The following is a 13362-nucleotide window of genomic DNA, read 5'->3' on the forward strand; positions in this document are numbered from 1 at the left end:
ATGAACACCTACATATACACCACCCAGTTTAAAAAATTATTCTTTGCAACCATTATTCTGGATTGTGTTAATAATTCCTATGTTTTTCCTCATTGTTTTTTCTCATGTTTATGTATCCCTAAAATAGTATCACTTCCCTGTTTTCGAAATACATAAAATGGAATATTTCACTTCACATATTCTATGATTTTTTAGCTCAATGTTAACTTTTTTTTTTGAGATGCATTCATATTGATGTATATATCTGCTTCATTTTCTTTGCTGTATATACTATTCCATTTTCTGACATAATTATAAGGCACGTCTTCTATCTTGTTCTTCAGGATTATCATTGCATTTTCACATAAAGAATTCACTTTTCAAATTCTGTTAAGAGCCCCATAGGGTTTTGGGATGAAATTAATCTAGAGGACAATTTTGGAGGAATTAACATCTTTATGAGACAAACTCTTCCTGTCCATGAACAAGTTATAGCTTACCATTTACCTAGACCTTCCTTATTGCATTTCAAAAAAAATTTTTTTGCAGTTTTCTTCACAAAGATCATTCACATTTTTAAAGATTTACCCCAAGTTAGGACCCTTACATTTTTCATTGTAAAAACAATTATCTTTGCCACCTAAAATTTTCCAACTTGTTGCTGGGGTATAGAAATATAATTGAATTTTTATATTAATCATGTCTAATAACCTTGCTAAGTTAATTCCAATTTATAGGAGATTTGTGGTTTTGTAGACCATATGAACTGAATAATGGCATTTAATTGTTTCTTATTGCATTAGGTAGCATCTCTAGTACAATAGTGATTAGAAGTAATAGCAAGCATTTTAAACTTGTTATTTTTTTTAGTGCCTTTAATGTTGCACCACCAGATATGAAGTAGTAGATGTAGTTTCTCTTGCTATTTTCAGATGCTGTGTTATCAAAGTTGCCTACTCTCCAAAAATCAAAATTCAGGGCATTTTCAAGGTCATTTATGGACGTTGTGCAGAGTGGTGAAAAAATGGAGTCACCCAGGGCACATGTTCCCAGCTGAGGTTGAACAAAGCAATGCTCTGCTTTCGTATTTCAGCTCTCATACTATAAACTATCCTGATCTACGTAGTGCCACGTTCCTTGCACCTTATTTGTTGGTAATCTTGCTGTTTAAAATGGCCTGTAAGTATAGTGCTGAAGTGCTGTTTAGTGTTCCTAAGTGCAAGAAAACAGTGATGTGTCTTAACAGAAACATGTTACCCAGGCTTTGTTTAGGCAGGAGTTAGAGTTCGTAGGCTGTGAGTTCAATGTTAATGAAGCATATATATAGTCTTAAACACACAGAGAACAGGTTATACATTGATTGGTTGACAAAAATGTTACCAGAGGCTCTCAGGAAACATATGGGATTTTCCCCTTGGAGTAATGATTTAGTACTTGCTAATTTTGGTGTTTGCAGCAACTTTATACAATAACTCCCATGAATAATGAGAATTGACTGGGTTTTTTGTAGATAGTTTCTGTCAGCCTTAAAAAGTTAAAAGTACTCATTCCTAGTGTAAGGTTTTAATTTTATTCTGTTTTTAACCAGAATGGAGTTGAAATTCCTCCCCTGTTTATTCTGCATCATGAATAAGCATATGGTTTTCCATTGTTAATATGCTGGAAAAAAGACTTTCCAGTATTGAACTTATTTTAAGATATACCCAATGTGTCATGTATCCTTTTATTGCTTTTAAGCTCCAAATGCACTCTTCCTCAACCTACTTTGTGATATGTTTACTGGACTGTAAACATTTCTCCTTTGCCAAGTGGCATTGATTTGTCAATAGAAGGCACTGGAGAGACACTGACAGAGGAAGAAGTTTTCTTGACTTATTCCAAGTGTGCTTTTCTTAGTGTTTGTTCCTGTGATGCTCAGTCATCATGCAGAAGACTTACAGAGAATTACCCCAGTGATCCAACTGGTTTTCTAGCAAGTTGCACAGGCACCCAGTAGGTGGCTTCCCAGTTTAGTTTCACTGCAGCCCCAGCAGGCATGTAAGGAGACTTGCAGGGACCCCAATGGGCAACTTCTCAGATTAAGCAGCATCTTGCAAGCAACATTCTAGGAAGTTCCTCCAGCATCTCTGAGAGCAACTTCCTGATGAGTTTTGCTGGCACCTCAGTGGACAGTTTTCTGTTTGTCAGCCTCAGCTGGAGACACCCAAAGAATTTAGCTGCCATCTAGGGATGCTACATACCAACGAGGTCTGACTCTTAACCTTGGAGGAGAGGGCTCTATCCAGGTTTATTCCTTCCTTGGATACTCCCTTTGTCTCAGACATAGTGGCTGTTCCCTACATCTGCTTTTCCTGTTATTTATCAGACTTCTCTTTAGAGTAGCCAATCCTTCATTACAACTGTTTTTTTCATTAAATTTTCCCTGTTCAGGTATCAAGGACATGCTTTCTTTAAAAAAAAAAAAAAGTTTTATTGAGATATTTACCCACATTTCGTACAGTTTATCTGCTTAAAGTATACAGTCCAGTGGTTTCTATATTCATACGGATGTGTAACTATAGCCACAATCAATTGTAGAACATTTTATTTTGAGACTCACTTCTTTCATTTAGCATGTTTTCAATGTTTATCCATGCTGTGACATATACCAACATTTCATTCCTTTTTATTAATGAGTAATATTCCGTTGTATGTATATAACACATTTTATTTACCCGTTCATTGGTTGATGGACATTTGGGTTGTTTTCACACTTTAGTTTTCATGAATTGTCCCCTTATCAAATAACCCTCTTTAGATTTGATAATATTCTTTGCTCTAAAATCTACTTTGATATTACTATAGCCACTCCTACTTACTTTTGTGTTAGCATGGTATATCTTTTTCACCCTTTTACTTGTAATCAGTTTGCTCCTTTATAAAGTGGATTTCTTGTAGGCAACATATGGGACTTGCTTTTTTATTTTGACAATATTTGCATTTTAACTGGAGTGTTTATAAATCATTAACAATTACGATTATTGATTTAATTTAGTTTAGACCTACCATCTTGCTTTTTGTCTCTCTTTTTTTTTTTTTGGTCTGCTTTTTCTTTTTCAACATAGTTTTGGATTAACTAAGTATTTTTTAGGGTTCCATTTCATCTCCTTTTTGACTTATTAGCTATAAACTATATTTTTCATTTTTTATCAGTTGCTTTAGGCTTTAAGCATTTTTAACTGTGGCTACTCTCAAATAATATAGAAAATATCACATAACATTTCACTTTGGAGCACTTGAAATGTGGCTAGGATCACTGAGAAATTGAATTTTTAGTATTATTTTATTTTAATCAAGTTAAAAATAAAAACTGATAACTTGGTTATTAGAAACCAAGATAACTTGGTCATTATATACTTGGTATACTTGGAATAACTTGGGTATGGGTATCTTTTTCTTACTATACATTTTATGAAGTCTAAGTATAGGCTAAGTATTTCCAAATAGAATTTAGCCTTTGAACTGAGATGTAAAATCCACGTTGGATCCCAAAGACTTAAAAAGGAAAAAAGACTGTAACTTATTTTGTTAACAATGTTTATATTATGATTACTTGCTAAAATACTATTTTGGCCATATTGGATTAAGTACCATTAAAGTTCGTTTTACTGATTAGTTTTACCTTTTAATATGGCTATTAGGAAATTATAAATTTCATTTGTGGTACTATTTTTCTTTTGACAACACTGGTATGAGCAGCTTAAATACAAATACTTCCATTTTCTCCTCTGCCTCTATTCTATTGTTTTCATACATTTTACTTCTCTATCTAAACCCCATAATATATTCATGGTTTCTCATAAATTTTTGCTTTAGTCTATTATTTTTAAAAGGGGTTTTAAAAATTCTAAAGTTCTTTTTTTAAAAAAAGGATTTCATTTATTTATTCATGAGAGACACACACAGAGAGAGAGAGAGGCAGACACAGGCAGAGGGAGAAGCAGGCTCACTGCGGGGACCCCCATGTGGGCCTCGATCTCTGGAACCCGGGATAATGCCCTGAGTCGAAGGCAGATGTTCAACCGCTGAGCCACCCAGGTGTCCCAAAAATAATAAAATTTTTTATATTTGTCTTCATAGTTTCCATTTTTGGGGGTCTTCAATTCTTTGTGTAGATGTAGATTTCCATCTGGTATCATTTTCCTTTTACATGATGGATTTTAATATTTTTGTATTTTAAGTTTGCTGGTGGTGAATTCCATCAGCTTTTGCATTCCTGAATGAATATGTTTTTATTTCGTCTTCATTTTTGAAAGTTTTTTTTTTTTTTTTTTTTTTTAGAGAGGAATGGGGGTGTGCAAAGGAAGAGAGGAATGGCATGTGCAAAGGGATAGGAGTGTGCAAAGGGGTTGTGCAAAGAGAGATACTTTTTAAAAATATTTTATTTATTCATGAGAGACACAGAGAGAGAGAGGCAGAGACATAGGCAGAGGGAGAAGCAGGCTCCCTGTGGGGAGTCTGATGTGGGACTCATCACAGGCCCCCAGGATCATGCCCTGAGCCAAAGGCGGATGCTCAACCACTGAGCCACCCAGGTGCCCCCAATTTCTGCTCTTCTGTAATTTCCAATCTTTTATTCCCTTTGGATTTACTCTATATTTCTTTTTCTAATTTCTTAGAAATATTTAATACATTTGTTATAGAACTTTCTTTTCTAAGAAAAGCATATTAAGGCTAACAATTTACTTTGAATTACCACTCAACTACATCCCACAGGTTTTGATATATAGCTTTTTCTTAATAATTCAGTTCTAAGTATTTTAAATTTTCTATTATGACTTACTTTGACCTTTGAGTCATATAGAAATGTTTTCAAATCTTCAAATTTTAAAAATCTTATGACAATAAATAAGTGACTACAAACATTATGCCATTAATTTCTAAGTTGTGCCATAATTGCATGTAGTTTGAAAGTTGATGAAATGTGCTTTATGGTTTAGTATGTGCTGTTTTAGGGACATGTGTGTGCTATGTTCCATGCATGCTAAAAAAGAATGTATATATTATTAATTTACTCACATCTTTTATATATTTACTAATCAGTGGAATTTGTCAGTTTCTAAGAAAGATGTATTAATTTCCCCAGATAATGGTGGGTTTGTCCACTTTTTTCCTTGTAGTTCTGACAATTTCTTATGTATTTAGATGCTAAAGTTGATAGTTTTACATTGTTCTGGATCAATGCAAGAGTCCTACCTAAATACAGTGGAACTTTGGTTGAAAATTAGTTTAGATTTTACAGAATGCTTAGTGAATGACATACACAGAGTGCTCATTTTAACATTAACTGTATTAGCCAAAAACTGGACCAAATATCCAGATAAACTGTTGCATATTCATACAAGGGAATACTAAAACAAAATTAAAATGAATAAACTCATGCTATACAAAATTTGTGGAAGGATCTCATAACATAATGTTGAGTATAAGAATCCACCCTCACAAATGCATATTGTGTAATTCTCCTATAAAGTTCAAAAACAAGCAAAACTAATCTATGGTGATAAAAGTCACAACAATGGTTATTTTTGGAGGGTAATGACTGACAGAGGGCACAAAGGAGGTTTCTCAGGTGTTACTGGTGTTCCCCATCTTGACCTGGGCAGCGGTTATGCAGGTGTGTTCACTATGTAAATATGTTTCAAGCTGTATACACTTTTGTGCATTTTTCTGAATGTAGTTCCATTTCAGCAAAATTTTGCTAACAAGTAAAGATAAAAAGACTTTGTGCTCTTTATAAAATAAAACCATGGCAATTATTTTGCTAAATATTCTATTTTACCTATCCTTTATTGTTTGTAATAATAGTCATGATACTCTGATTAACACTTCATCACTTAGCATTTCACTTAGCCTTAGCCTGTGCAGCCAATGCAGCTTCTTCACGCCACTTAGCTTTCTTTGCCAGGTTCCAACTTGTTAAGGATTCATGTCGTTCTGCAGCCTGAAAACAAACAAACAAAAACAAAACAAAAAACAAAGCAAAGCCTTGTGACTGTCTGGAAAGAATCTTTTTACAGATAGACATATATAGGAGATACTCCAAGAAGAGAAGAAAATTAACTCAAGACATCTGTCACAAATAATATCCAATAAAAATGATCCTTTGGTAGAGAAAAAAGTTTTTAAGTTGTTAGACTTCTAGTCAACAGGATGACTGACATTGGAAATCGGCCCTGACTCCCTTGGCACACAAAGACATATTTTTTGGATAAAAAATAACAAAAATATTTTCAAATAGTTATGCTCAAAATCAAGAAAGGGAAATCCTTAGGAATCAGAATGGGAAGATCTCAAAAGGCAGGGCATAAGCAGGATTGAAGACAGGATAAGGAGGAATGGCTTCAGGGAGAGGGGCAAATAGGGTTTTTAACAGCTGTGGGCTGGGAGTTTAATCTCTACACCAATAGGTGAGGCCAGAGTTAGGATCTGGGGTTGGAAGTATCAGATACTCCAAAGAAATGACTGCAATCCCTCACACTAGCCCAAGGAACTGGCAAAGAAACTAGGCATTTACTGCGGGGGTGGGGTGGGGGAATCGGCTCAGAAAAGGAAGGATGATCAGCATCATAATTAGGATGGAAAAATTCTATCTAGAAAATAGATCTGAGGGAATAATCTAAGTGCAGTACAGAGACACAAATACAAAAAAATAGAAAATAAAGTTAAGAGACATGGAGAATACAATTAGACGTTCCAACATACATGCATAATATGGAAAGACTAGGATGGGCGAAGAGGCCATATTTGAAGTTATGAAGGCTTAGACTTTTTCAGAAGCGAGGGAAGCTATTGGTCTTCAGACTGAAGAGTGTACAAAGTCCTTAGCAGAATAAAAAAATGTAATAGATATTGATGAATGCCTAATCCACCCCTCACACTTAATATATCCACAGTACAGGACTTGGTGTGTTTTGCCTGTCGTGTCTATCAGTTCTCTCCCCAGCTTTACACATCTCCACAAATGGTGGCACCATCCACCTTGTTGCCGAAGTCAAAAACTCAGGCTTTTTGGTTGTTTCTTTCTTCCATTTTCTTTCCTCTTCCCACATCAAACTTACCACAAAGTTCTATCCTTTCTATCTCCCCAAATATATCTCAAATTGCTAACCTTTTCTCTACCACCATCTATCACAACCTCAGTTACAATATATGCATTAATTATTTAAAACAAAAGATGAATTGGAGACAGGCAAGAAGGATAGCTGTGAGACCCTTTAGAAAAGACTGCAATCAACTAGGAAATAGATGTTGGTTATCTCAGACCAGAGTGATATCAGGAGAGATGTTGAGGAGTGGTCCAACAGTAGGTATATTTTAAAGTGGAGTCAACAGGATTGCTGACGTAGAATGGCTTACTTGTGAGCAGCTGGGAAGATGATAAAATAGTGAGCACCTGGGCAAGGCCTTTTTGGAGGGGGTGGTCAGGGAAGGTCTCTGATGGGAGTGAGAATAAGCCAGCTATGGCAAGACCAGAGGAAGGAAGGAAAGCCTAGTGACAAAGGGGTTAGCGTATTTAAAAAAAAATAGGAACTAGTGTAGATGGAGCATAATGAACAAAGATGTTATAAAACGAGGTGGGTCTAGACAGTATCAGACTCTTGTCTGTCATTTAGGAGCTAGAGAATTATCACCTTGGTGGACAGTCATTTTATCTACAGGAGGCTATATACGAGAGATGACAAAGTTTCTATTTTTGTTTGAATATTTAAGAAATATTTAGGAAGTTTCCCATTTGATGAGAGTCATTTCAAAGCACACATTCTCTGCCACGCTAATAGAAATGAATGGATACGTACATAACATAGTAAGCTTACAGCCTCAGTCCTTATGTGAATTACTGGGCCCAGATACTCTCAAAAACCTAAAAAATAACCCAGGGGAAGAGTCACAGAACTAGGGAGAATGGTAATCAGCTACACGTGCCCAGAGAGCAAAGATGTATGGGCCCAAGCAAACCCTTCTACATGATGCGGCAGCCAAAACTTAGTTCCAACTCTGGCTGTGCTAATAGGACATAGTTCACCAACAAGGAAGTTACAGTCATGCTCTGATGGGTCCAGCTGCAAATGCCACAGTGAAGAGGGACACTGATAAACTGCAGTGTGTTCAGAAGAGAGCTCAAAATAGAGGGAAGTTGTTAGAGGGGAATTACGACTGGAAAAGAGAAGACTTGTGAGGATGTGTTAGATGTCTCCCAATACTTGTGGGGCTGCTCTTCATGGTAAAAAGCAATCAGTAGATGAAAGGATTTGGGGAAACAAGAACACAATTAGAGTAATCAGCTCTTAATTTCTCTCTGGAAACCACGTACTGGAGATGACAAGGAAAGGGTTCACATACAGGAATTAGACACACAAGTTGACCTTGATCACTTCCAACGTTTGCCTTTTCTAACGATTTAATGATTCTATGTGATAGCCTATGATTGAGTTCATGACTTAAAGAACGATCTAGTCTGGGTAACTTTCATACAGCAAACTTCTTTTTGTGCAGATTTTAAAACCGGCTATGAACTGTTTTGTTTTTGTTTTTATCTTATAAACAGAAACAAGCTTTGGTTCCTCCTGTCCATGTAGTTTGCACTTGTGGACTCAAATTTCCATGAAAGAAATTGGTTCCAGGAGGACAGATATTTATGGGTGGCTCAAGGTGTTGAAGACAAAATTGTGCTTACACTGAAAGCACAGCACAATAAACCCCAAATTGAGAACAAAACTCATAATATTTCTTGAAATTCACCTGTACAGCTTTATTTTAAAGAGAATACTCACCCTTTTGGCTGACGCTATCACTGCAAAACAGGCGATAATGGTGAGTCCAATCATTATGTAACAAGCTTTCACTCGAGCCTTGTTTCTTGCAGCATCTATCATTTCTGGCCTAAACCAAGATGTGTATTCTGTTAATTATATTGGAGCAATCTGCTTTTTCTCACTGGTATGATAGATAATCATTTGTTATGTAAATATTCCCCAAATTTCCCTCAATGGCAACCGCAGATGTGGAAGACACATCCCAAACCTAGCCTGTTACATTACCAATTGTACCAATTTCAAATTAACAGGTATATTTAGGTCTGAGTTACTGTCAGTCAACATGAATCTACAGTGTAGTACAGTTTCTGATTGTTCAAAATATAATGACTAGAAATGATGGTCTGACTCTCCATCATTTTTTAGTCATAGATCAGGGTAAAGAATTTATGTATGTCTATGACTCGTGTTCATTTGCCCCTCTATTGTTAAGTGAGCTTCATTTTTAGTTTTTTTAAAAATATTTTATTTATTTATTCATGAGACACACACACACACACACACACACACACAGACACAGAGGCAGAGACACAGGCAGAGGGAGAAGCAGCTCCCCATGCAGGAAGCCCGATGTGGGACTCGATCCCGGGACTCCAGGATCATGCCCTGGGAGGCACTAAACTGCTGAGCTACCCAGGGATCCCCTTCATTTTTAGTTTAGTCTTTTAAATATTTTATTTATTTATTTTGAGGGGGACAAGGGGAAGGGGCAGAGGCAGAGAGAGAGAGAGAGACGATCTCAAGCAGACCCCCACTAAGCCAGGAGCATGAGTTGGGGCTCCATCTTAGAACCCTGAGATCATGACCTGAGTTGAAAACCAAAAATCATCCACATAACTGACTGAGCCACCCAGGTGCCCCTCCCTATTTATTTATTTATTTATTTATTTATTTATTTATTTATTTATTTATTTTCTATTATTTATTTGAGAGAGAACAAGCAGTGGGGAGAGAAGAGAGAGAGAGAGAGAGAGAGAGAGAGAGAGAAGCAGACTCCCTGCTAAGCAGAAAGCCCAGTGTGGGTTCGATCCCAGGATCCAGAGATCAAGACCTGAGCTGAAGGGAGATGCTTAACTGACTGCACCATTCAGGCTCCCCTCTCCTTTTAAGTTTTAAACAGATCGTTTTTTAAAAAAACTTATTTATCTCATTTTATTTTCTCATCAGGCTCCCAATCCCTTCTTGCCCCATCCCATCCAATCCTGAATGGAAAGGTCCTTTACATTTTGTGAGGACCACTATGAGAGAAAAGGTATTTTCTTTGTGGCTTTTGCATGAAGTTTTAAAAAGAAGTGATCAAAATCACAAAGATTTGTCAAAGAAAAAGAAAAAGTCACTTTCGTTTTCTTATTATTCTGAAATTTTATATACTTATTGAATACTGGGGAGACTTATTTATTAATATAAAATTACAGGCAAGTTGAGATTTTAGCAATGCTATTTAACAAATCAGTATTAAAAACATAATCATGCCCGTGGGCCTTTTATACTGAAATAAACTTTAACAATTGGCAACAAGTTTATAGATACACATGATTAAATAATGATTCTTGAGAATGTATGCAGCAGTAATCTTTCTTATCTAAAGTCAAGTTTAAATAGAATGTAGTTACATTGGAAAAAAATTCAGAAAGACAAGTTGAGATTTCTCTTAAGAATGAATAAAGTTTTCTTTAACTTTTCCACCAGTTTAAAAAGCACAGAAAACCAGTATCTAGCCTGTTTTCCTTAGATTTGAGACAGGTTAAGATGCACATTTTAAGATGTTGGTTGCAAACAGGTGAATATGAAGACATTATTAGATTATATTTGTTGCTGAGTTTTGTTCCAGATGGAGCCTAGAAGATATGATCTTTTCTACCTATCCATCTGGCTTTGATCTGCTATACCAAATTAGTTTAGCACTGAAAAAAAAAAAAAAAACAAGAAAAACCACAACTATTATTAAATATCATTAGTGTGTGATAAAAAAAATTATAGGTCACTTGTTAATTACATGTCCATTAAGAGCATACAAAGTGAAAGCTGTTCACATTGTAAATCTAATACTCAGTTTAGGAGCCATATCCCTCTTAAATAACAATGCTTTAAAAAATTACAGAAAACAGCAAAATGAAAAATATTCAAATACTTTATTTAATGTTTCCAACCCCAAACTACAATTCCTTTCTTAGACATCTTATTCAAAGTTAAATTCTCCTGTTTATAACACTTCTTTTGACTGTGATCCTGGGGAAATTAAATGATTTCTGTAAAATGGTTCTCTTCACACATAGAGCTATATTAATGTAATCCTGGGCCTGCCGTCTCTTGATGAGCATTAATTTACAATACTGCAGCTTCTTTACATTCTTTTTTTTTTTTTTTAGTTATCAGTTGATTTATTATTGAAGTATTGATTACTCTGTTATAGCACTAAAACTCAAAATTCCAAAAAATTAAGGACAGTGTTTTAGCTTTTCTGAGTATAATTTCTGCTTTGGGCTAAGTCTGTAGTTTCAGAGTCTATTCATTTTAAGACAAACAATCTTTGTTTTATAATATTGAAAAATGTCTCTGTGGTTGAATAAATGTTGAATGCAGATTCAAATCCATTGTTATTTCAAATTCCATGCCCATTCCTCATTAAATAATTTGATCCAAGAAAGGAACAAAATGTTTGAGAATTCATTATTGAGTGGACATTTCCCATATTTTTTTCATTTATTTGATATGCTTTGGGTAACTATTACATTATAAAGTAATAAAAGTGTTACTGAAGTAACATTGTGTGTCAACTACAATTTAAAGGATGTAAATTTAAATTTCAAAAAAATGTAGGTAATATGTGCACAGCAAAATGTAGGCCTAGTTTCCATCATCCATTCTACTAGTCATTGATTATATTGTATAAAAATAATATACAGGACATCTAAAATCCTTATTTGATATTATAGTTCTAGTCTCCCCATTTTTTTTAAAGATCAGTTTAAAAAGTAGTAGATTGGTTTTCTTCTTAGTTTCCTTCATTCTCTCTTAAAAATTGACTCCCTTGTAAAAATGCTGGGAAGTGGGATCCCCGGGTGGCTCAGCGGTTTGGTGCCTGCCTTTGGCCCAGGGAGTGATCCTGCGGTCCAAGCAAGGGTCGAGTCCTACGTCGGGCTCCCTGCATGGAGCCTGCTTCTCCCTCTGCCTGTGTCTCTGCCTCTCTCTCTGTCTGTGTCTCTCTCTATGTCTATCATGAATAAATAAAAAATCTAAAAAAAAAAAAATGCTGGTAAGTAGTTTGGGCTTGCATAAACCGAAACTGCAGAAAGACAGTTTTTACTTGTTTGGACTAAGTTAAATGTACCCTTGGGGTGAAGTCGTCACGTTGAGTTTTATCATTAAAGCGACCCTCTGTCTTGGGCTTGGGATGCTGAAGAGGCTAGGGATGCTGACCTCCGAGGGTCCTGGCCCCGGGGACACCCGGTGCTCGGTGGGCTGCAGAACCAGCCCCAGGCGTCTCCAGCCCCAGAACGGGAGGTCCCTGGACGCAGATTCCTCCCAGAGACTCTCAGGCCCTCCCAAGAGCCAGGATCCTTCGCTGGGCGGGGCAGGGAGCTGCTCCCAGGGCAGAGCGCCTCTCCCCCTCTGGGGACCCCGCAGGACCCGGAGTGCACGCGTGGGCCAGGCCTTGTGCGCGGCCTCAGGGCTCAGCTTGCGGCTCCGCGCTCTCAGGGGCAGGTGTCTGGCCGGGGGTGGAAGTGCCCCCTGAACTTCTGGGTTTTCGCTCAACTTCAGCCTCTCCTTGTAAGCTTAGACGCCCACTGTCCCGTCAAGGAATCTGACCTTTAGCCGACCAAGGGGAGGTGATGCCCCGGGCACGGGCCGCGCCGCGCCGCACTTACGGGATCCGAGGCGGGATGTCCTCCATCGCTTTGAAACGCCCGGTCCACAGCAGGATTCTCTTATCGAATTGCGAAGGCTTGTGCTCGGCGGGAACCCGGTGCACCTTTCCTGCTGCGAAAGCGACAGGGGTGGACGGAGGAACCGACTGACCGACGGCACGGCGGCTCAGCGCACGCGCGCCCCCACCTCCCTCGGTCCCCCCAGCCCCGGCTCCGCGGCCGCCGCCCCGCCCCGCCCCGCCCCGCCGCGCCCCCCTCCCGGGTGGTTCCCAGCCCCGGCTCACCGGGACCCTGGGGCCCAGAGCCGCTGGGGGCCCGGCCGCTGCAGTAGCGGGGCAGACCCCGAGGCCGCACAGGCGCCGTGGGCCGCGGGGCGGCTTCTCCACGCGCTCCCGGGGCGCCGCGGAGGATGCGCCCCAGGCGGAGGCGCAGGAGGCCCCCGACGGCCGCGAGCATCCTGCGCGGGCTTCCCGGGCTCCCGGCCGCCGGCCGAGCACTGCTCCCCGCGCCCCGCCTCGGCCCCGCCCCTCATCCCCCCGGCCCCGCCCCGGCCCCGCCCCGCCATGCCCGCCCCCGCCCCCTCACAGCACTGGCCCCGCCCCGGCCCCGCCCCTCGCCGCGCTGGCCCCGCCCCGGCCCCGCCCCTCGCCACACTGGCC

At 38.9% G+C, this 13362-nt stretch overlaps 1 protein-coding gene across 1 annotated transcript; it reads right to left on the reverse strand.

The window, feature by feature from the left end:
- Positions 1–5774: 5774 nt before the first annotated feature.
- FAM162B (family with sequence similarity 162 member B) lies at positions 5775–13159 on the reverse strand. Its single transcript, XM_049114787.1, has 4 exons — positions 12988–13159; positions 12704–12812; positions 8793–8901; positions 5775–5962 (listed from the first exon to the last, which is right to left on the reverse strand). Exons 1-4 carry the CDS (start codon positions 13157–13159, stop codon positions 5864–5866), a joined length of 489 nt encoding a protein of 162 aa, XP_048970744.1. The 3' UTR covers positions 5775–5863.
- Between the last annotated feature and the right edge of the window lie 203 nt (positions 13160–13362).

Source organism: Canis lupus, chromosome 1, assembly GCF_003254725.2.
Source record: "Canis lupus dingo isolate Sandy chromosome 1, ASM325472v2, whole genome shotgun sequence".
In the NCBI taxonomy this organism is placed as follows: domain Eukaryota; kingdom Metazoa; phylum Chordata; class Mammalia; order Carnivora; family Canidae; genus Canis; species Canis lupus.